A 26,449-nucleotide genomic window follows, 5' to 3' on the forward strand; every position below is an offset into this window, starting at 1 on the left:
TGCCATTCCTGAACTAAAGCGTTTGATTTATAATATCTATTTTCAATTCAGATCAATAATATATTCTTGAAACTTCTTTGTTCATCATGCTTTTGTAGGTATTTGAATTTACCATATCGACTATTGCTTAAGAAACTAAAAATGTCATGGTAAGTGTAACATTTTCTTATGGTATAAGTTTCAAACTAATGGGACCAGTAAGCGTGTCGGGATGCATATCGGAAGGTTCATGCTGCGACGCTATTAAACGCCCCCTTTCCATCAGTTGCGAGAACATTATAAGAGTAAGAATCAGTCCCATTTTTCGGTTCATAGCCGAACAAAGTCCTTGTAGTGGCAAGTGCTGCTCATCTGCTGTTTTTCTCTCCGGCTAGTAGTTTAAAATTAAGAACGACTATACACGAACTTGGGATCTCTGAATTGGTCGTTTAGCTCATGTGTCGCATAAAGTGCCGTTTAGGTAACAGAAGAGCTAAATGTACTGAATTACGCGAGTTCGAGTGGTAATTTTGTGATATTATATGCGCATAATCAGTGAGTTTATATATTATAATATGTTGCTTTAGTCGGGGCAAAAAAATGTGTAAGCAGCGTCTTCCAGTGTTACCAAATGTTAATCTTAAAAAAGTACTTATTGTGGAGAAAATGTTCAAATAAGTATACACTTTGAGCTACCGACATAAATTGTCTAATATTTAACTTAGTTTTTTTAAACAAACCTAGAGAAGCTACATTCGCTGAATTCGTCATGCAGTATCAAAATAAAACATACACAAAACTACAGACGTGGCCAGGAGCGAAAGGGTTATCGTACTAAATCGCACCCTCGCCTGAAGTTTCAGAGAATATTTTTCTACTTTTGTTTTCTTGCTTTAAATATTTTTCTCTGATTGCAAAAGATTCCAGCTCCCCCGTCCCAGAGAAAAAATTTCCTGGTTGCGACACGGCATCCAACCATAACAAATGGGAGACATAAAGTTAAAGGATACTACAACAAATGGACAACATAAATACAGAAATAGCAAACAACGAGATCTTTAAATGCTCTTTCACTGCAAAATAGATTTCTAGGGATATTTGTTACAAAACCTCTACAATCGGAGCAACCTGCTATAATCTCCTACTAACATGAACAATAGCAGTAACCTGCTACAATCTCCTACTTACATGAACAATAGCAGTAACCTGCTACAATCTCCTACTTACACAAACAATTGCAGTAACTTGCTACAATCTCCTACTTATATGAACAATTGCAGTAACTTACTACAATCTCCTACTTACATGAACAATAGCAGTAACCTGCTACAATCTCCTACTTACATGAACAATAGCAGTAACCTGCTACAATCTCCTACTTACACAAACAATTGCAGTAACCTGCTACAATCTCCTACTTACATGAACAATAGCAGTAACCTGCTACAATCTCCTACTTACATGAACAATAGCAGTAACCTGCTACAATCTCCTACTTATATGAGAAACACAATCTATATTTTTCAGATAGTTTTCGTTCTTTTCATTCTTAGATTTACGATTGCTCTTCAAACAATGTATCTAACACTAAAACACAGTGTGTATCTGTCTGTCTGTCTTTCGGTCACGCAATAATGTCATAGAAACTTATTACATAATTTAAGTAGTTTGGCTTCCTGTCAACTAGAAGCGAATATTCTACAACTGATCGAAAATTAAAGATATATTTTGACAAACAAAATTGCACCTTTTTTGCAATTTGAAAATTTATCTTTGATAAACCGTCGAGTTACGCCAGAAAGGACGTAAATATACTTTAGTAGACATTTTATACATATTAAAAGCATATCAAAGTTTTTAAAAAAGTCTAACATTAGGTCGTAAAAAAATATTAGAAAATTATTTATAGATAGTATTAAGTGCGGTAAGGTTTAGCCCTAACTGAACAGTGTTAATTTATCTCTTCATCGAATATAAGTCGTACTTAATAAAAGCTTAACTAATACTAGGACTAAGACAAGTGGACTTTTAAATTTCAGTGTCTGCGATCAGAATTATTTTGTATTATTCTAGAAATTCTGTATTTAAAGAAGTACTGTTGCAATAAAGATACTAATTTGGCCGCAAATGTTTTGCGGGTATATGCTTGTGTTCATATAAAAAGTTACTCATTTAGACTGTATGTAATGAAAACATAAACATTACTCGGACAACTAGGAGGAACGGACGCTCTGCTCTGAAGCTTTAAATTTTCAGTTGCTTAATTATATTCGCCAATTTATTCCATTTCAGTAATTACATTTAATATTGACTTGAAAAGAACCGAATATACTATTAGTTAAATCATTGCAGTTCATCTACGACTGTACGCTTATGACTTAGCAGCATTGCATGAAAATATATATTTTATATTTTTATACGTGCAACTGAAATAAGCAGTTAAATTAAAACTTAAATGGAGTTGTGGCTAAGGTACTATCTATTCGAAGGTGTAAAACCTGGAAATATTCTAATGCTGAGCTTGCTACAAAATGTTAATCTTTTTATCCTTTTTGCTCTGATATTTCGAAAGCTTTGTCGTAGTTCGCATTAATTCCGCTTGGGTAAGGAATTATTTCTGAGTAATTGTTAAGTCAATCGGTTTAGTTATTACTATCTTACTATCACAGCGACCGGAATATTTTAAATTAAGAACTTTTATAGATATATGTATATTTAATATTAAGATTATGAAGTATGTGCGTGTTTTAGTATTATTTTTCAATTAAATCTTATCTGGAAACACTGATGGGCATTGCCCAATACTAAACTGAATAATACTGGTATTTTCAAACTGAACGGTACTTTAAGCTGGATGCCAGCTTCCACAAAGTAACATTTTCTTTTTTGTTGCCACACTGTATAATATTACACCTATTCTAACTTTATAGAATGACATTTGACGGTAGGGTGGCAAACTGAGTTCAACTGTCAAACCGAGGTATTAACCTTGGATAGAATAACATCTGAAGGTTGTTTTACGGTAGGGTGGTAAACTGTGTTCAACTTGTTACGTATTAGAATTTCAAATAACCTGAAATTGAGTTAACTGATACTTTAAATTGAGTAGTTAAATTGTACTTTGGATTTAGTAGTTGAGTAAAAGCCGACATATAGTCAGTTTCTGATATTTGCCAACAAGATTGATACACAACATATTTCACATGTGGGAATATACAGCTAAAAAGGATATAATTGTGAGCAGCAATAGCCTTATAAAAGTTCACATACATTATCATAAAATTTCATTTCAACATCTTTATTATGAAATTAACAACAACTTTTCACTCGACAAACATCAATTCACAACAACTGAGCGATAGCATCTGTCACGTGATCTCTCTCTCTCTGCCAACCTGTCCCACTAGGATTACAGTAATTTACTAAGGATCAAACTCTAATCGCGGCATGTGGCAACTAAAGTCCACGCCCTATTGACACCTATGACTCATCAGTTAGTCATCCAATACGTGGCTATGCTTCACTGTCGCTCGTGATCAAGTGCTGCAGCGTGATGCTGTACACTTGTTACATCAGTATTATGGCACATTGAAACGTCATTAGGATTTACCCTTTCCTCTTCTAGCATCTTATGAGTAGTATGTACTTGATACAACTGACGAGGAATGGGATAATGCTGGCAAGAATCATGCACGTCTCTAAATTATAATTTATAATACTGTAGAATCATTCTTGTGTGAATGGTTTACATGAGGCTATGGATTGCTACACTACAAACCCAAATATATTATACATACAATACACACTAATATTTTACTTCATATTCTGCCTTATCATACATCATAATCAATTATGATACTCAAACGCCTTTATTTATCAAGGTATGAGCTCAAATATATTATCAAATTTATTAATAGATATATATACATAATTATTTTCTGTAACTACATTCCAAAATTCACCCTGATTAACAATTATTACTTACATAGATGCCATCATAGGAATTTCGACGTACTATGTATATAGTAAATCATAAGGGACCTACCATATCTCTTTACATCTTCCTCTTATGGTTTGAGATACAGCATGTTTGGTTGTAGCATCCATGAAAATTAATTATGTATGAATATTCACTGTTCTTATTCAACATATCAAATTGAAAACTGTAATATAATATTCCAAACTTCATTTTTCATAGCAGCCGTTCCCGCATTAATAAAAGATTCTCCAAACTATTATTACATTTGAAACTAGGTTGAATTCACCTTCAAGGTTACAGATCGACATTAATATCCGAGGTTTCGGAGGTTCTGATACTCAGATAAGTTTGATCAAAGATACGTTTTCATGTACTATAAAATTAAAATAGAAAAATAGAAGTAATCATTTTTCCTACCAGAGAATTAAGATATTTGAAGTTGTATAAACAAGTTATTTTAAGAACTAGCTAAAGGAGACGAAAAAAACATACAAGCTCCTTATGATGACTCCTGACATAGGAGTTATGATTGAATTAGGCATGATCAGTATTTATTAACCCTAAAATTACTGATTCATTGTTATAGCGTTCACTACATTGTTGTCCACATTTTGCATCATATTGAATACTTTGTTTTCTTGTTAAGACCTCAGTGTAAAGAATTCATCAAACAAAATAGGGTAAAATCGTTTGTGTTTTTATGTAAAATGCATAGAGGACCTTAACAGTAATTAGGGGCGTTAATTACAATATTGGTGGTATTGTTGCATAATTTTTTTTTACATCTCATGTACTTCTAGAGACTCTGTAACCAACACGCAATTTTGTGAATAAACAGTTCAGATTTATTGCTTTTCTTTCTTTTCCTTTTAGTGCAAAGCTGTCTGTGCTCTGTCCACTGCGGGAAATAGAACATCGGATCTTAGCATTGTAAGTGTGTAAACTTACCGCTGACCCGCAAGAAGACAAATAGTTTAGAGAAAAATGCGTTTCAAAATCCTATGGGATCTATTGTGGACTCCATAGGTAATTCTAGGTTTAAAGGGAAAATAACGCAGTAAACACGTGGGGTAAGCATTTGGTCTTGTTTTTCACCGAACCGAGGAAGAATGAGTTGTTCCTTTTAACTAAGAAGCGATATTTGAATATTATATTACATATGTGTGGAATCATCATATTTAGTATCAGTAAAATGTTTTCCTTGCATCGAAAAGTAAGCTTTCTTGGCAGAAAAGGACAAGGGTGGCTGAATGGTCAGTGTATATGTCTATACATGCTCGTCCTTTCAAAGAGGGAAGACTGTCAAGTGGGTTGCATCCTTGACGTAAGAAACAGCTTTAGAAACGATGGCAGAGCAAGATCTGCCATCGGCTCAACGGTCCGCAAAGACTATGGGAAAAAAAAATGTAGGCCTGCGCACCCAAAAAAGTCTAAGGTTAGTTAGAGATGCGATGCTCTTTCAGCTGTTAGCGCGTCATAAAAATGACAGTCAATCATGTTATTGGTTCAAAGAGCTACATACAGCCCTTGTGCTGGCCGGTGTTACTGGTTGGATCCCCTTCTTCAAATCAGTAGTTTAAAATTAAAGCTATTAAACTATATGGGGGGAGTCTTTGATCTGAGAGTCCACTCAGATTGAAAACTTGTTATTTAAGATAACAGTAAACTATAAGTGGTAACCTATTCTAATTAATAAAAATTTATTCCTATCACTTCATTGTGAAATATGCAGTAATCCATCGCCCGCTTCTTGTATACCACATTTTCTGTCTCACACATAAAAATTGGCTACTCCATTGAATTCGCCAGCTTGTGTTTCTCTCATTCTTCTGTCATTTATCATACTCAATCGTTGGAACTTCTGTTCATGACAGGATGTCTTTACAGCTATAGAAACACACCCTCATTGTTACTGCGACTTTTTGTACTTTTTATTCAACTGCTTGCTTTAAGAAGAATGTTAAAAGGACTGTAACCTTTAAACAGTTTTAATTCAGGTTGAACTAGTGGGTTATTCATCATCCATGACATTATAATTAGGTAGACTTGTGGACCAATGTATTTGCTGTTATTCTTGGAAGGGTGACTATGTAATTCATAAGTCCAAAATAAACTAAATTGAATCAGAGAATATAAAAAAATTGACGCTTCTGACGTGTAGCCAATCAATATTTTTTAAGTAACGTAAAAGGTAGTTGTTTGGAGTAAACATAAAACCTTCAAGTAAAATCGAATATTAAGTGTGTGTTATAAACTTAAGGAGCAGAGCGCCTTTAATTTAATTCCCAGTTTCCTTTGTATATACGTATTTGTTCAACTTTCTTCGTTGTCGCTGTTATTTAAATGTAACCCTTTAGTTTTACTGGGTCTTTGATGTAACTTATAAATAAGTGTAAATACATTGAAAGCTAAATTAGATAGCTGGTACAGTAGTAAATAAATACTCTTGTTAGAGAACAGCCGAATAACTCATTGAAAATGGAAGTTAGGACTAAATAGAGGAAGATTGATCTGAATAGCTTGGTTTTAAAATTCCGTATTTCAGTTATTGTGATAGCCCCAGTGTAGTATATATAGGGTGAAAGCACAACGAACACTACAAATGACCATACCTTTCTACATAAGAAATTCTGTACAGACTTTGGTCTTTATCGTAAGTAACCTGATACTTTAGGGATGCCAATAAAAATAAAATAAACAAACGTATAGGAAATATACTGGATATTCTTTTTCCTAGATATTTTATAAATGTTTTATTTCGTTAAATGGTTTGTAAAATGTGCTAATAAACGTTAATTTACTAATGAAAGACTGTAGGAAAATAGGGTGTGTTGGGAATTTGTAAACTGAAATACTTAACTTCTAGACGCAAATCATAATTATTGAGTAATGAAGAAGTGAAAATTTTGCCTTAAGATGTAATACTTTTTTTTAGCAATTAACAGAATTACCAAACATACACTTGCGCAAAGAATTGAGAATTGTTGTTTTCGTTTTAGGCTAAAGCTGTACTATAGGGTATACGTGCTGTGTCGATGCGGGAATTGAGCCCCGAATTCTAGAGCTATAAGCTCTGAAGTTTACCACTCACAGGAAAGTTTACATTTTATTCATCTGGGAATTGTAAAGTAAATAAAATAAAACTGAGCCAATGATCTTATTCAAAGGGAACAAGCAAACGAACTGGAATTAAAGGATAATATAAATAAGAGCAGTATAGAGAAACGTCAAGTAAACGCCTTATTCCTACATGGTACAGTACTCTCAGACATGATCGCACGCTTGAGATAAGACTATTCAGACCACGAATGAAGGTACTAAAACTAGTTATGGGTTTACACTGACCCAAGTTAATCTGACAGAAGCCAATGTGATTATTTGTTACTCTTCCAGTTACCTATTTATTCCATAGTTTCTCTGGCAGCGTTTTTGATGGTATTAATTTCATTTACCTAGCTATATAATACTCCCTTGTTTAAATATACCGAAACGAACATAATTCTGATTCTTTCTGCAAACATCAGATAAATAACTTATTAACTGAGTGTTACATGATGTTTGTCCCACTCATAATAAGAAAAAAAGTATTCCGTCTTATGGCACAATTTTCACAATTCAATAATTACACTTTGTATCTAAATGTAAGTTTTCAGTTTATAAATACTATTGAAAACAACGTCCCTATACTCCTATTTTTTTATTTCTTTACAGTCTTTCTTCAACGTGTGGGTGAACAGTGACAGAGCTGATTTGTAGCCTTGGATAGCTCAGTGTTAAAGCAATGACCCTGATAGCTCGAGGTTCTGGGTTCAAGGCCCAGTCTCAGACCTTTTTACGTAAAAAGGTTTATGCTAGAAAGTGACCTTTAATAATTTCCTAACCAAAATTATAAATAAATGTAAGTCTGTGGTAGACTTCATATAAACTGGTTGGATGGTGTTCAATAAACCAACTAATTGTCTGACCATAACGTCGTATGTAACCTTATAACTGGGAATTGAGGAACACGATCTGTGTAGTTCATTAACTAGAAGTCCTGGGTTCGAGTCTCGGCCCAAAGTCTGTTATAGGCCTTTTTTACGTGATATGTTTATCAGAAAATGCTCAATTTTTTGGCTAACGTAAAGTATATTTGTTTGTAGATTTTAGTTTCTAATTATAACAATAATCGGATTTCAAAGTTTTGTTGTCGTCTAATGAATACTATAAATTGTTTATATATATAAAGTGATAACTAGCTGCCTTCCCTCTAGTCTTACACTGCTATATTAGGGACGACTAGCGCAGATAGTTCTCTTGTAGCTTTGCGCGAAATCCATAACAAACAAACAAACAATATATAAAGTGGACACTGTTTATCCATCACATTTCACTATCCCATTCAAGATATCCGAAGGATTCTTGCTTTTCAAGTACTCCTTGTAATAACATACAGTATCAAATGTTACTTCATGCATGTTATAAATATAGGTAGAAATACAAGAATGTCCGAACTTGTACTTCCTTGTCACACGCTTTCAAGCGTAAGAAACTCGCAAAGGAGTGTTTATTGAAAGTGCATTTTAACATTAATTTGATTGCAAGTAAATGAATAGTAAAACCACGTTTTTAAAATCATGGTTGGATCTACAACACTGAGTGCAAGTGAAGTATCTTGAATTTGATCAATTTTTAAACTGATAGAAAAAAGTAATTCAATTTTGTGTGATAATGCAACCCAAAATAACAGTTCAGGGTTACGATTTTAAAGCCAAGTGATGGCATAGTTTTGGAAGCTAACTGTTCTTACATTCATGATAACATTTATTCAAATATTAGTCCAATCAAAGTAACATTTTGTAGCTGAAAATTAAAATTGCACTGACTTATAATTTTTTCACCCTAATTTCTTCTATTTTCAAAAGACATACAGCTCCATTTTCATTCAAATTATGCCCACAGGATGGGATCCTATAAAATCTGATCAACTTTTTCAATAACGTTAATTTTTTTCCGAATAATTTTGGGGAAATATCCAGCATTAAACATAAACTGATAAGAATGTTGTCACATACTTTCTAAAATATACTGGGATTTTAACCCTAGAATTATCAATTAGCTATAGACTTTTTAAGTAGAATATTTCAAGCTATTTGTGTATCAAATTGGTTGTGGGCCTATATCTCTGTTGGTTATAGAGTCACTAATAGCGTGTCACATACAAATACACATAACAAAAATCTTATTATTATTGGAAATAATCCGTCTAATTACTGCTGGGTTTCTTACGTACTTTACATAGAAAATGAGTTATTTCACCAGTTTTTATTAGCTCTTTACACTGAATGTTGTGACCGGAAAAAAACAACAACACAAATTATTCAATATAATGTTATATGTGGATCCCACGGGAAGTGAATGGTATACAACCAAACTGGTAGCTTGAGAGTTAAAATACCTTTCACAAGAGTTATTATTATTATTATTCGGAGATAATATTTGGATGTTGTATAACTTTGAAATGTGATTAGAAATGATATTAAAAAATGTTTTTACGAAGAGATATGATTACCAAAAAATATTATAAGAGAATTTTTATAATGAGATGTAATTGGAAACAACATGTTAAGAATTTTCTGTCAACGGATATGATTACAAATAATATATTAAGAGCTTACTTTTACTTCTCTTACTTTTTTTTTGTCTCAGCGGTAAGACTGAGAACTTATAATATTAAAAATGAGATTTCAATACCTGCGGTGGGCACAGCACAGATAACCCGTTGTGCGTTTAACAACAAATAAAACTTTTACTCTTACGGAATTTAAAATTCACTGAAGAAATATCACAAAGACGGCTAATAAAATCAAGCACTTTTTGGAAGAATTGCGACACGTAATCAAAGAGAAAGATGTTGGAGTCTGATCAATAAGAGGGTTTCTAAGCCAAGTGGATTTTCCGAAAGGAAGAAGCAGTCCCTTATCTGCATGAAGTTGCTATAAGCTTTGTTCTTTGTCTGCACGCAGAATAGTTTCAACTCTGAACGATTTCATCTCCTAACTAGGCAACATGACAAGAATCCGTATACAGAGGTGGGGGCGTTTTCCACGTTTTATTCAAAGGTTATTTATTTTTCCATTTGAAGCTATTTGGCACTCGATCTGCGTAGATGCAGTGGATAGAATACTTTTCCTGTTTAAGAAGAAATTTGGCACAAAAAGAGAAAATAAGTCCTGTTGTTACGTTTCGCTGAATAGAAAGAAAGCAACATTTTGTCACCCCATCTTTTGTTGCCAGATTTTTTTTTGTACACTGACTAATTTTAATTTCCAGTTATAACTGTGTTTCTCGGACTTATTTATGAAAGCAGCATTAAATATTATTAGTGTGTGGGTAGAAAACTGAACACAAAACGCGATAATATAATATATTGCTAAATAAAGTATTTCTTTCATATCGAATATATGATTTGTACAGTGAAAATTTACATTAAAATCAGTAAAGCAACACTACGAGTTCTGATTACTTGCTTAAAGTATTAACTCTTATTATGAATAAAACAGTATGGATAGCTTACTTCCATAAAACTCTCGGAAATCATGTACATAGACCTAATACATAAGATAATACACTTCAGGTACCTGGATGTCTTAAGAGCAGAAACTGGTGGCGTGAGATACAAATTATTTACTTATAACAACCATTCTAGCTGTCTCTTACTTCGTATGATTGAAAAATGGTTAATAAACACATGTTTAGTCGCCGTTACGTTTCATTAAAAACTTAATTAATTGGCCACCAGTTTTGCAACCAGAAGAACATCGATATATCGCTTTAAGGGATAAGATCGATAAGTCAGTTTATCATAATATCGAAAAGATGGTTTCATAAAATCAAGTTTTCTACACGGGTGCATCATACTGTGTGTATTAAAACAGGTACAATAATCTTTAACTAGCGATGATAACAATAAAAAAATACTTCTAGTAATTAGGTCTGGACATTTAGAGTCTTGAAAGAGGTTAAAAATCTTAATACAATTATAATATAAAAGTTTGATATACAATTATTGGTTGCCATTCACCATGACAGAACCAATTATTAACTATTTATCTGTTGAAATTACAATTGTTAAATTAAAAGAGAATTAGCCTTTAGCTATATAGATATAGTTATTATGATATCACAAAATACTCTTTTTCTAAATGTAAACGAACACATTAGAATAAATACCATATATCTGAATACATAAAGTGTATCTTTAAGTAAAATTAATTCAAATTATACTAGATAAATATTATCGACTCAGTTTCCGGAAATATACTCTTTAAATAAAACCTCAAAGAAGAGAAAAAATTCTAAAAAACAATCCTGTCATGAAACAGCTTAAAAAAATGTGTGTTAGAAATAAGTAACCAAGTTAACATATTTGTTGGTATTATTAGATGACTAACTCTTACTAAAATTCTATAAAATATCACCAACGGAAAGCAAGTTTGCTATCAACTGTTACACTTATTGTTAAACTGCAACGCGAACATTAATTTAAAGGTAAATCCACCGTGAGTAAATAGTGCGTCAGTCACAATTATCCAAAGTTTCTCTTCTCAAAGGCGAGGACTAACTTCATATCGAGCCACTCTTTTACCAGTTACAGCAAAGGTAAAAGAAATACATGTCTTTAAAGCGTACATTTCCTCAACCAGGTCTGATAAGTTACGGTACCCTATTTTAATTGGTTATAGGTTTTCTACACGTTGGTGACAATCGAGAAAAACAAACAAAGTGTTTTCAAGAAGTTAGGCTATGATTTTCGGATACATTAAATGTAGATATCTAGACACTGATACAATTGCTCTAACAAAATCACTTATTAGTCGGTATTTATAGAGGGTTAACGTTTTCCATAATCCTCTTTAAGATTTGTTTTAAAAGTTTAAGTTAGGTGGCAGAACAATGTTTTTTTATTTAGCACCGTGTAATAAAATATTAATTTGTTCTCTTAAACGACACATTTACTGATAAAATTAACTTAAAACATTTTTCATTGTTTTTTTTTCAAATCAAACCTTCAAAATCTGAAAGGAAACGTATTATATGAAAAGGTATAAACGTATCTTTTGTGTTTCCACCCTTTGGTAAAAGAATGTGAAAAGCTCTAATAAATTCGCTCATGTTAAGTCTATCACCGTATGACTTAACTTCTATTCATCTTATAACGAGGTTGAAATTTTCTAGACTTCTTCTTCGTAACAACCTTAATCCCAACTAGTTTGGGGTCGACTAGTAATATTGGAATTCAAGGATTTTTTAACACTCGGGTGGCCGGTGATGAGGATTTGTACCTGCGATCAACAGATTGCAAGTCTAGTACCCTAACCACCAAGCAATGCGCGGGCCTAAACTTGTCTACACTGAAGTTATATAAGAGAATAAACACAATAATAAAAACATCAAGTTTCTCAATAGAGACGTTAAATAAGGTTATAAAGTATATTTACTGGAATGTTTATAACTTTCGTAAAACCTTACCTGGATAATAGGTTATGCTGCTATATCTCTTATAGTCTGTTCCGGGAAAGAGGATAAGACACTCAAACCGTGTGGCGCCATCTGGTTTAAGCTCACTGTCTTTTACCTCATAAGTTACTAGTACTCTATAACTGTCGTCTTGATCAGAAACTTTTGCTACTCCGTCTGTTATGATGGTGGGTTCGCTTTCCCCTGGTGATATTTTATATACGCTGATGTCTGGCACTGGGTAAACATGACCCACTTCACAACTAAACTTAGCTCGGTCGGACTTCGTTTTGGTGTAATTGAAGCGAAGAAGTTTAGCTGGAGCTTAAGAGGGAAGATCAAGTGGAATTTCTAGCTTTGATTAGTAGTCTTGGTAAGGACTGACATAAACAATATCCATAAGTATAAAAAAATTAAGGTAAATTCGATGAAAAAATGCATTTACAAACGAGTGATTAAGCAGTTAGGATTACATATAAATAATTGAAAGCTTTAGAACTGCTTTTATAAATCATTGTGTTTTTTCTTTTAAAAAAGTTCATATATGAACACTGTTAGATATTTTAACAGCAATGAGCAGTCATTTAATATTGTCATAAACGTTTAACATTGCAGAAGCCAAAAGATATCCTTTGGGGCAGGCGTAGCTGTCTGGAAGTTAAATCATGTCCTTCAGTCAGATGTAGCTGTCTTGAAGTTATATTATGTCCTTCAGTCAGATGTAGCTGTCTAGAAGTTATATCATGTCCTTCAGTCAGATGTAGCTGTCTAGAAGTTATATCATGTCCCTCAGTCAAATGTAGCTGTCTAGAAGTTAAATCATGTCCTTCAGTGAGATGTAGCTGTCTAGAAGTTATATCATGTCCTTCAGTCAGATGTAGCTGTCTAGAAGTTAAATCATGTCCTTCAGTCAGATATAGCTGTCTAGAAGTTAAATCATGTCCTTCAGTCAGATGTAGCTGTCTGGAAGTTATATCATGTCCTTCAGTCAGATGTAGCTGTCTAGAAGTTAAATCATGTCCTTCAGTCAGATATAGCTGTCTAGAAGTTAAATCATGTCCTTCAGTCAGATGTAGCTGTCTAGAAGTTATATCATGTCCTTCAATCAGATGTAGCTGTCTAGAAGTTAAATCATGTCGTTCAGTCAACTGTAGCTGTCTAGAAGTTAAATTATTTTTTTCGGGGCAGACATAACTATCTAGAAGAGAAATCGTGTCTTTAAGGCAGACATGATTATATAAAAGCCAACTCACGTCCTTCGGGACAAATATAGCTATAAAAAAACAAACAAATCATGTCCTACAGATAGACGTAACTATTTAGAAGCTGAATCATGTCCTTTAAGCAGATGTAGCTAACTATAAGCCAGATCATGTCTTTCAAACAGATATAGCTATATTGAAGCCAAATTACATCCTGCGGAACACACGCCAGCCAGAAGCAAAAGAAGGCAAATGTCCATATCATAAAGTACCGCTCTTTAAAATGCAACTGATTTTAAAAGCCTCTTTCAATGAACTTGATGGAAAAGTTCCATATAGATGAGCCTAAGCATGTTAAGTAAAAGTGAGTACATGTTTATCCAAAGACTTCCTTGATTAATTACCTTTCGTTTACTTTTCTAAGAAACGTTTGCATTCTTTCATAAAAAAAAAGTTCAATACATAAAGGAGAAATTAAGGAAAAATAAATGTATTCAAACAGAAAGAAGTTGGAACTTAAACAAAGTTAAATTATTTACATAAGAAGCATTCAAAAGAACTATAGAAACGGTTTTAATCTGTTTCATTCCAAGATTACTAATGAGAGATGATGCTTCTCCAAATCGTTTTAACTGAGTAGAGAAAGCTTTAATAATAGACAGATCATACTTTTCAAAATCCTTCTTTACTCATGGTGTTGGTGAAAAACAACAAGAAAAAAAATTATAGCAATATAATTTTAACAAATTAGAAATATTTTTTACAGGTACAACTATAAGTAAAATTTCACCTTTCAAACGAAACTTATATTTCTAACATGGTCAAATATAGAGCCCAGAAATGAACAAAATCGTTTGAAAGCACTGTTGAAGTTATAAATATAATTCGTAATTGAGAGTAAGAGATACCAACCGAAATAACGTTCGGATGAGAAGCAGAGTTAGGTAAAATACAATAGTCATCTCCTCACTACAGAAAACAATTCTTAAAACTTTTCGTCATTTATGGTTAAAAATGTATGATGCTGTTTACATTGGATCAGTGATTGGTTTTGGAAGAAATCTTCTTTCATATAATAAAATAAAAGGCAATATCATCTGGTGAAAATAGAGGTAGTAGTTGATTCATTGGTCATAATTTTGACAATATATTCAGAAATCAAATTTAATATTGATTCTTTAAGAATCCATTTAAATAAATCATGTAATAGTGTAAAACTACATAGAGGAGACCAAAAGTTGTGAAGAGTGAAAAACACGATGTACTACAAAATAAATGCAGACTGCTCTCCGTTATTGTAATGCCCATAGTGCTCAAAATTGTAATGCCTATTTTCACACATAATGTGGGTGGAGACACCACAGCAAATAAGCTCCTTCTTTATTGACTCTCACCGGTGGATTTTCTCTGAGAAAGTTATAGAGAGGAGTGCGGACCTCAGGAACTGGAAGTGGGAACGCCCCCTCATTATGAATGTGATTATAAAATAAAGTGTGTTGTGTCATGTAAACCTAAACAGTGTTTGAACCATTAAAACAGATAACAGAAACAGTAGACTTATATAGTGTTATTATTTACTTGGAGTTCATGATGTTATAAAAAGGTGTTCCAGTTGTAAAGAGTAAAAACACAAGAAAAGCTCTGGAGATTATTGTACCTTAAATTTGGTCTGAAAAAGCTTAAGAACATCAGTCTATATTAACAAAATAAAATTTTTAGCTAACAATGACGAGGAAATAATTCCAATGTCTCTGAGAACTTCTTTAGTTTCTTTACGACGTGCACATTAGTCAGGATTACTGTCTTTGATAAGACACAAGTCTGTTAAATGAGCAAACTAAACAGAACATTTGAAGTACACGTGCAACAATGTTAGTTGTTGTTTTTTTAATACACGCATTACTGTCATTTCGTTTAAACATAGTAAACATCAGCATCCACTGTGCGTCATTGCTTTTTTATTTTACCTGTTAGAGTAATGCAAGCTTTTATGTAGTTTCAAAATAAACATCTAGCCTTGGAGATAGCTTTACAAGTACCTTTTAAAATATGAAAATCATACAGTGATGAACTGTATCTGTTATTTTAAATTAGTAGGAGACTAAAAGGCTTAGGGAAAAAGTTTGTATATGATAAAAATTATTGATAGTTTAGTTTTTTGTAATATATATATATATATTATAGTTGAATATTTATGGATTTTGTATTTCGTGTTTTCAATTCGTAACTGAATTACTGTATCAAGAATTTAATTGATTCCAAGACTATCGTGCGTATGAATTCCCCATCAAAGGAGCTTTACCGTAAACGGTCATTTCTCCTTCTGCTGTGTCAATTCCATTGAAAGATGCTACATGACAGGAGTACTTGCCACTAAGCTGGGACGTCGGTTTCAGGATTCGGAGATTTCTGAATTCAGTGAACTTGCTGGATGGAGTGACGGAGAAGTTCATGTCAATACGTCCTTGTAGCTTTTCTGAAACCAGCCGGGAACCAAGTTCTGGAATCCACTGGTATATGGGTTTGGGATCATCGTTAAAAAACCATTTGACAACAAGGCGGTTGTCTTTATCCGTGAGACTGTATTCACAGTCCAAAGTGACAGACTCTAAGGTTCCATTTTCTATCCATCGGGGAACGGACAGTCGAGTAATCTTCAACGCTTCAAGCTCTAGAAGAAAAAATAAAAAAATATCTGAACTATGTAGTTGCAGCGGGGAACGGACAGTCGAGTAATCTTCAACGCTTCTAGCTCTAAAGAAAAAAAAATCTGAACTATGCAGTTGCAGCGGGGAACGGACAGTCGAGTAATCTTCAACGCTTCTAGCTCTAAAGAAAAAAAATCTGAACTATGCAGTTGCAGCGGGGAACGGACAGTCGAGTAATCTTCAACGCTTCAAGCTCTAAAGAAAAAAAAGGGAAAATATTTGAACTATGCAGTTGCATTAAATTATAGAGGACTACGAAATATGACTTAATTCCTAGATAGCTGGTATTTATAAAAAATAGGGATTATTCCTTAACAAGGTAACACAATTAAAATCGTTAGAGTAGAAATAGAAGAGAGAATACTGCAGTTGGGGAAATGTCTTAGGGGAAATTGTACGAGGGCATAAGAAAACACTATCATAAAATAAAATAAAAAATGGAACTTATTATTTGAACGGTGCCTTATGAAACAGATGGGCTGAGGGGTCAGATAAAAAAACCTAGGGTTTTTGGCATAACCATTTCTGTTTAGAACTGTTGACCATTGACAGGGCAACCAGTCAAAGCAGCTACTGTCTGCATAGCCACTCTTAACCTAAAGGGGGAGGGGGTTGATTGTGGAGATTATACTCCCACAGCTGAGAGTGGATATGCGGCTAGAACACTTTATAAAAATAATCAAATTAAGTTTTAGCACGCTTAGAATTCAATTGCACACTGGCATCAGAATCTTCATATGCGGTAATTAAGTTTTATTGAAGTACTATTATAATCACGGATGATGCAAGTATGTTGGACACAAGTTACTAGATGAAATTAGTGACAGAGTAATTAGAGTAATTTTCACGATCCATTTCTTCCAATTACCGTATTCTATAGAAAACTGCCATATTTCATCTAATTTTCGAAGTTTATTTTTGCTACCATAAAGTATTGCATTAGGTATTGTGGATAGGCCGAATTCACCCTATTTGTTAGAGTTGCTGACTGCAGATCAAGGGTCGAACCGAAATATGTCGCTGAACACACTTTCAGCTGGTGGATGGGAAAGTTTTACAACTATGACAGTCAACTTCGCTTCGCTGAACACACTTTCAGCTGGTGGGTGGGAAAGTTTTACGACTATGACAGTCAACTTCGCTATTCGGTTACAAATAGCTGGTAGACTCATTTTTTTGACTTTATGGGAAATAGTTGTGGCAGGTAGTTTTTTTTTATTCTATGTTGCGTTTTTCCTATGATATTATTTTAATTAAAACAATAGTAGATCATTCTTTTCTTAGTATTCTTCCACTAATTACTGATAAAGAAACTGTAGTTAACTTTTCTAAAGTACCAAAGAAGAAAATATTAAAAAAAAGTTTTACATTCTCTTTATCCGAAAGTTGAGGGGTAACTTCCTTGAGACCTATATTCACGCAGATGCTTGTTTGTTTGTTTGTAATTAAGCACAAAGCTACACAATGGGCTATCTGTGCTCTGCCCACCACGGGTATCGAAACCCAGATTCTAGCGTTGTAAGTCCGCAGACATACCGCTGGGCCATTGGGGGGGGGGCACTTGATAAAACGTGTTTAATTGATTGTAAGTGCTATGATAAAAAGAGTTTTAGTAATGCAAGTAAACACCCAGTGTAGAAGTATTTGGTTAAAATATTTTTCAGATTTAAGTATTTCAGTTTCAATTTACTTTTAGACTTTGAGAGCAACAAAATTTTATTATGTTTCCTAAACTTCAATGTGGACACTTTTTTTTATAATTTGATAGATAACACAAAGAAAATATTTTTTACTATACTATCAACCTTCTTAATATGTCGGTTTTAATGCATCAGTGATTAAAAGGAACCGAAAACGGGGCTTCATCAATCATAATAGCAAGGCATGTCAAACGTTTTCAGACGTTTAGACTTTCAAAATCTCGTAATTTGATAAACAAGAGTGATTTGGGAAGCTGTTGCTGTTTTTACTACTTCGAAATGTCTGATTAGGCCCCATTTGGTAGATACTGTGCATCTGGTAATGTCTTACCTAATCTGTAATACATGACCATTGGTAATTATGGAATACCTCATTTTATCGAGGGCTGGTTAATGGCCGTCTACAACAAAATTCATTGAAATTACATAGAGATGGCCACAAACAGCGAGTTACAAAACAATAAAACGATAAACTAATGGTCAACTTCATACTGAAATATCTGTTCCCCTTTTTTTCAATAATATATGAAAAATACATCAAGTCATCTGTTCTTTCGAACTGCTATGATCTGGATATACCAACTGATGAAGCAATGCATTCTAATTTTTATAAGTAAGACAGCAAGAAAAGTATATTTAATTATTTATACTCAGTGACATAAGTATGCCCCTACAGCTCCTGCAATTGCAGGGACCTGAATCTAACTACAATTATACGGAAATAAATGTAAGGGCCCAATTACTTTTTACGCGGGGGAAGAGCATCTTTTGTAGCTACATTACTGGCTATATTTATTATTAGGTTGATTTTTAGCTTCGATCTAAGTTGGTAGGTTGTTCTGATCGGAAGTTAATATTAATAATGTGGGACATTTAATAATATAGTAGTAAATAGCTGAATTCTTTATACAATTATGGCGACTTCCATTGGAAGATTTGTTTAAAGTTAACTGTAATCTAAAATTGAATTAAATAATTCAATGAAACAGGAATGTTAATTTAGGATTATTTTACAAGTCTTAAAATCCGTAATAATTCAACCTACAATTAGAACTTTATAAAAATCCGTAAGATCTAATTTCATTCCGCTTTTAGAACTTCAATTATATTATACTGGAGTGTTTGGGAGTATAAAGAACACATGAAAATTATACTTTTCCAGTACGAATAATCAACTGCTAATGAATTTTGTTATTTTAAAGTACAGTCGCGTAGGTGGCGTTACTACAGGGTTGAAATAATCAGATGTGTTTTATATATATAAAATTGAAAAAAGATGCGTATAATAATGTGTTTACGGTGCTAAATTTGTCTTTATTCTTAACACGCACGCCACCTGACATGAACTTCTTCTTAAGATTCTATACTTTTTTCAAATTAAGACATAAATCAAAATTGAAGGATTAAAACAACAACAACTCACCTTAACTACAAAATGTGCAAGGGAAGGAGTAAAGAAAAAAAAAGAGATGAGATAAAAGACTCTATGATATTCTGTTGTTACCACATAAAAATGACCACCCTACTGTACACTCACATTCGAGATTTATAGATTTTGAAAGAATATAGTGATGTCGAATTTGGGCACCACTAAGTTCTACTTAATAATTACTGTTTTGAACAACTTTATTGTAAAAACAAAACTAAACGAAAACTTGATGGATAAATTTCAAACGAAAATAGAAACGAAATAATTCTTTAATTTCTAGCTTTCAGCTCTTATTATTCGGAGTACGTATAGTTTTTCATATAATTTAACGACAGGAACCAGAGCACAATATGATTAGAAAAGCATTACTTGTTTTTTACCATTTCAGTTACCCTCAACAAAAGTATCTACACACCATATGTGGTGCAATATTTGTATTGCAGCATGACTGCAAACACCAGGAACGTCACAATGACGCAATGTTCTCGAACTGCCCCAATTACACCAATGATGTCAAGTAAAATGTCGGCCGGGGAAGAAGATCATTTAGTTGCCAGAGACGACGATTTTGAGTTCATGTAGTATCGCAAAGAGAATTCCATCGTCTACTAGAGGAGATGAAACTAAATGCGCTTCCAAAGCTACAAATCCCTGTTTAAAGGGACTGTTGCAAGCTCGTTCCCCAATCCCGCCAAACACTTCACATGACCCGGCATGGCCAGGTAGTTAAGGCGCTCGATTCACAATCTGAGGGTCGCGGGTTCGAATCCCCTTTACACCAAACACGCTCGCCCTTTCAGCCGTGGGGGTGTTATAATGTAACGGTCAATCCCACTGTTCATTGGTAAAAGAGTAGCCCAAGAGTTGGCGGTGGGTGGTGATGACTAGCTGCCTTCCCTCTAGTCTTACACTGCTAAATTAGGGACGGCTAGCGCAGAAAGCCCTCGTGTAGTTTTGCGCGAAATTCAAAACAAACACACAAACAAAAACAAACACTTCACATCAGTACATATTAATCATTGGGTATCTGTGAAATATAATCTATATTAGGATATTTTATTTGCTTTCCGAGTATTAAAAGTTTCAAAGCATATGATATTCTATCATAAATAAAGTTTGATACATCTTGAATATACCTTGAATATCAATAAACATATTGAAATGACCCCCTTATCTTACATTTGGTAGCCTTAATTTGTTTGCGTTTTGTATCTTATATTTTTATTACTTGAACTTTGTCGCAGAGTCTGGCGTATTTTCTTACTTGAAATATTAAGTTTTTTTCAGCCATTTTGGTATCTTGAATGTGTTGTTTTCTATTAGAAAATATGCTAAGAAACCAAAAGCTTTCCTCTGATTTTTGCTCAGTTTCTTTGTTATCGTGCCATAAAATCGCCTATAATTGACTGAAATCCCATTTCATTCCCATCAGTCCGCTTGTAGTACGAAAGCCTCATTACAAAAACATTTTCTTATATTTTCGTTGTGTCACAGCCATGGGTCATCCTTTACAGCATTTCTGTTGGTACGAAAAGCTGTTTAGTCCAAGTAAATATGTCCACAACGGCAAGAGAACCACGACCTTTAAGTAACAGAAAGAAGTTACTGTACGCACTTCAAAATGGTCATGCGACTACGGCAGAGGTCGTAACGAATCATTATTTTCGCTTTCTCCTGCAAGTACGTCTTGTCATTGTTGATGCGACCGTCCTCCCGCCCTATGACGAGAAACTCGATACTGTTCGTTACAAAAATGCAAAATTTCATTGCCATTGCGTTCACACTTCGTGCGTTACGGCGTTTCATTTCTAGATGAATAGTTGTAATACTTGGTATTTTATACTTTCACAGCGCCTTATGTTACAGTACACGGGCTAAACGATAAGAGACCCGTATGGTTCACTAGTTTTAAGCTACGAAATAGAAGGAAGGCAGCCGATTAGCAGCACCCGCCGCCACAAGATCTTTAAGAGTCAAGCGTAGTCCAGTGGTTAGCGTACCGAACTATGGATTTGCGTTACGTTAGCGAACAAAATAACCAAAAATCGTGCTCTGCGCTTTGAGAACGTGGGTGCGTTATAAGGATGACGGTCAAATCTCACTACTCGATCAGGAAAGAGTAGCACAAGAGTTGGTTTGAAACTTTGATCCGCAGACCCACACGATTACCACGCCCTGCATAATATTAATAATCTCGATGGTTTAAGACATTGAAGTAGTCTTGTAAGAATACAATGATGTTTTATATGATTTTATATGATTATACTTTTCAGAATATGAAAAATTCGTTCGCTTAATATAAACACAGCGTATGAAGCCAAGCTCATTATGAATTTTACTGACGAAATACAACACTGAGTTCGTGTGTATCATTATTATAGTTCCAATACATTACACCTTTCGTTTTAGCTAAGGTTTTAATCAAAGCTGTCATTGAGGAAGAAGCTCTAACCGATTTCCTGCTCCCCAGTGATGTGTGTGTGGACTTCTAACGCTATAAACCGGGTTTCGATACCGTGGTGGGCAGAGCACAGATAGATCATTGTCTAGTTTTTGCTTAACTTCAAACAAACAAAGCAATTTTGTGAAAAACGTTTGTATGAAAAGATGCAAACTTCTCTCTCTCTCTTTTTACTTAATTTTATTATTTTGGGGGGAGGGGGTTTGTGGCAGTGCATTTTGAGTGTGATTAAGTTGTACTTATGGTGTCTTTAAATAGCGAGCTTCAACTTTTATCAGTCATAACTGGTCACAAGTTCAGGAAACACCATGTCAGGACTACTAGTAACATTTATATCTTTGTTCTAAAGTAACTTCAGCAGCTAAAGAAGATCACCATAATAGACATTTCTTACAAATAATATAGTTATTAATAAAAACTCATTTTGTTGGAGTTACACATTGAGTAGGCTAAAAACTTAGGATAGCAAATTGTTAGCTGAGTTTATAATATTTCACCACGTTTCTGACTTAAAAATTAAGATATTTGAATTCAGTCAAAATATATTTATCTTACACGATGAAAAAGGTAATTCAAAGCAATCGAGTGTTTATAATACATTCCATAATATTGCAAATTAATGTTACTTTATGATCTGTTTAGTATCTGTACAGATTGGTAAATTATGATATCTGAATTATTATAATAAAAAATAAAATACTTTTAATCTTAAATAGTTTCACACCCAATCAGTTCACGTTCGAATACAGAAGCGTACAGTTTCGATTTTTGAGGTTTTGTTGTTGTTGTTGTGGCTGTTTTAGGGAGTAATTCTGGGAGTATAGAAGAGGAAGCTTTCTCATAGGCTTCGAAAATGTACACATAGCAAAGAAAATACACGGTATACGAGGTGCACGTAACTCCACAGAGGCAGACTTAGCACGGTGCACGCACATGAATCTGATGAATAAGACAGATGTAATTACTCATAAACTATCAACCTCTAGAGTGTTTCTTTGCGTATCGAAAAGTTGATATGCGTCTCACGCCGAAGAGATCAGAGGTCACGAGCAAGGTTGTTCCACTTACAAGCTTCATAGAACAATTCCCATCTTTCAATCTTTATATGGGACACAGAACAACCTGTTTTTGAGGCTCATCAAAGGTTCTAGCGAGCCACCACAACAGCTGGTAATCGGTGTCCGGTGTTACACTCTATAACTGGATCAACGAACAACAGGGCTATGATTTAGGCTGATGAGCACTTATTTATCCTTAGTCAATTGGGCCTAAAAAGCCTCCAGGGAACGAAAAATACTTGCCCTAACCATTTGTTCGTGGCGAACAGTAGTAGAGGTTTCTGAAGGTAACTTATGTGTTGAAAAATGGTTACTGCCAATTTCATTAGTAGCACCTAAGCCAGGTAAGCTATAATGAATGTAAGAATTATCCCCTTTAATAAGGTAACGTTGAACAAAGATTATAAGCGCGCTATTCCCCCTTCCTGTTTCTTGTTGCCTTGTCCATTTTACTATTTTTCAAATTTGAAAACAAGTGGGCAGACAACAAAGTGAACTCTTTAAGTTAGGTAATATTATTTGTTTGCTGGTGGTTTAGCGGTAAAACCGAAGGTTTATATTATTAAAATTCAAGTCTCGATCCTTACGGTCGCGGATATACTATTTTTCATCTTTGTTCTTAAACAAAGAAACAGACCTAGGTGCTTGAATGAATATTTCATACATTTTTTTTATTTGTTTTTAATACAATCAGTTGAACAGAAGAGGAAATTTATTTAACTATGATGGTATAAGCAAGAAAGCAATGCTCTCAGACGACTTGGTAACTCTGTAGAAACTGAAATAACTTTGTTCATAAATGTTTCTGACACAAGAGGCTACAAGGTACGAAGAAATATCCTTTCTGGTCGATCATTCAGGACAAAAGTCTCTCAAATGTTACCGTATGATTGAAGACTTATAGCGCTAGAAAACGGGTTTCGATACCCATGGTAGGCAGAGCACAGATAGCCCTTTGTGCAGCTTTGTGTTTAATAACAAACAAACATCAACAACAACAAAATGGATAGATTTGTGTGAAAAAGTTGGGCGTGCCCTAGTGGTTAGCGTTCCGATGTGCAGATCAAATGTCTAAGGTTTGCGTCGTGATCCTGCCGAAAACCCGCCGCACGGTCAACTGTGAGTACGTCATAAGAGCGATATTCAAGCTCTTTCTTCGGTTGAAAGCTAGACAAATCCCTTGTGGCGGCGGGTGCTACTGACTTGTTGTTATTTCTCTGGTCAGCAGCTCAAAATTAGGGACAGCTACACCCGAGCTCTAAAGGCCTCTGATTTGGGCGTTTAGACCATTTGTTGCATAAAGTATCATTCAGGTTGAAAATACCAATTCCAATCTAATAAAATAAGACCAATTAGATAACTAAGACTGTATTATCCCTGATTGAAAATCACACAGTATTTTATATGAATGAAGATATGTGAGAAGGATCTCCTAAACATAAAATGTTTTGTGCCCAGAAATGTCAAGTAATAGTTTCTGTTATCTTAACTTATGGAATTTTATGTTCTTTGTGTACGTAATAAACTACCGTTACTGGTGATGGGTTTGCTTTATTGGAGGGAAGAGATATAATACTAACCTAACGGAGCAAACACATTAAATGTATTTTTATCCCGTAAAAACACAGTCTAGTTCTTTCATCTTCGTCTAAGACACTAAAACACTTGAAAATCTTTCTATACTTTTTTAGAAATAAAACCACAACTGTGGTTTTACACTGACCAGAACAACAGCGATAACCAAAACAGTTAAAATGGCACTAGCTAAGCAAATCATCAAACAGAAAGGTGCTGTCCACTATTACACCTTTGGGAACCTTTGGAATTCTTCACATAAACCAACGAACTTTCCGCTTTGATTAGCGTATAGCAGAAAATGGTTTTGGTGTCATTAATAATTTCGAACCACTTTCCTCGTATCACAAACCACCAACACATTCTTCTCTACTGAAAAAGAAGGCGTTTTGCAGTTAACGCCATAACTTTAACATGCTTTAGAAGGCTGAGCTGTTGTAGAGAGCAAGTCGGATTGACTTGTCATTGAAACTGAACCAGGTTACGAGGAAGATCACGACAACTGGGTGTCGTAAAAAGTTTTCCCGCAGTTGAAAAAGCTTCGTTAAAGGCCATAAAATTGTTTGAATGTTGTTTAACACAGAACTCGCATAAAATGTCCAGAAATGTTCTCGAGAGCAGTAGCACCGAGACTTTAGAATGTCAATAGGATTCGCCAAGAAGTGTTTTTGAATAAATATAATTAAGAATATTAAATGAACAGTGTCAGGGTTTTATGTATATAGGGGTCGGATTCTTTACAGTAGGTGTCTGTGACTTGGTGGCGATAAATTCGAACAATAAACGGACAGCACACAATCCACTTGTTTTAAAATAATATATTCAAACAAGTCAAACGTATATACAAAAATTCTTTACAGTTGTATCTAAAACTCTAAATAACTATCTTATTTTCTTCTGTTATAACAAGATAGTTAGTGACAATTTCACACACGTTACCTTGTGGATTACCACAGTTCTATATATAGAGCTTTAAATAATTCTTATTTACCTCAAAAGTCCACGCAGGCTAGTTCAGTTACTTTAGAATCCAATTGACGATACGAATTATTTTTCTATACTCTGTTTCTTACTATACAATCTGCGATAAATTCACTTACGTTACCCTGTGAGTTACCACAGTTGTATCCAAAACTATAAATAATTGTCTCCTTTTTGTCAAAGTCCACACAGGCTGGTTCAGTTAGTTTAGAACACCTTTTGACAAGACAAATTATTCTCCTTACCTCTGTTAAACTATGAAACTTTAAAATATATTCTGTTACGCTAAACTAACAATCACGCATTTTCGAATTCGATGACGAGGAACCCACTTTGAGACTAATAATGGCTGGAGACGGCTTGAATGGGTAATGAAGAAAAACTTTAATATAACAGAAAATGTACAACGTTTCGACATGGTACCTGATGATGACAAAACCTTGTCGAAACGTTGTACATTTGCTGTTATATTAAAGTTGTACTTAGAGAATGTTATTATATCATTATCATTCTGATCCACTGTTAGTTATGGTATCTTTTCTAAAGGAACATTAGTGTGTAGATATTCTATAACAAAAGCCTGTCATGGCCTAGTGGTTAGAACGCTCGACTCGCAATCTGTAAGTCGCGAATTCAAAGCTCATTGCCGAAAATGCTCGCCCTTTCAGCCATGAGATGTTAAAGTGACAGTCAATCCACTATTTTGTTGATAAAAGAGTAGTCCATGAGTTAGCGGTGGGTGGTGGTGTTGACTAGCTACATTACATTTAAAATAGTCCATGAGTCAGCGGTGGGTGGTGGTGTTGACTAGCTACATTACATTTAAAATAGTCCATGAGTCAGCGGTGGGTGGTGGTGTTGACTAGCTACATTACATT

At 34.2% G+C, this 26,449-nt stretch overlaps 1 protein-coding gene across 4 annotated transcripts in view; it reads right to left on the minus strand.

Moving 5' to 3' along the window:
- LOC111088141 overlaps positions 1 to 26,449 on the minus strand; it is a 137,651-nt gene that overhangs the window by 82,946 nt on the left and 28,256 nt on the right. For all 4 annotated transcript variants that reach the window (XR_002612750.1, XM_022397265.1, XM_022397251.1 and 1 more), the window contains exons 2-3: positions 15,962 to 16,330; positions 12,470 to 12,781 (exon numbers count right to left, since the gene is read on the minus strand). Coding sequence is in view for 3 of the 4 variants with exons in the window: in XM_022397265.1 (XP_022252973.1) it covers positions 12,470 to 12,781; positions 15,962 to 16,330 (681 nt within the window). In the remaining variant the exon portion in view is untranslated. The remainder of the gene's footprint in view (positions 1 to 12,469; positions 12,782 to 15,961; positions 16,331 to 26,449) is intronic.

The sequence above is a fragment of the Limulus polyphemus genome, unplaced genomic scaffold (genome assembly GCF_000517525.1).
Source record: "Limulus polyphemus unplaced genomic scaffold, Limulus_polyphemus-2.1.2 Scaffold87, whole genome shotgun sequence".
Classification (NCBI taxonomy): Eukaryota; Metazoa; Arthropoda; class Merostomata; order Xiphosura; family Limulidae; genus Limulus; species Limulus polyphemus.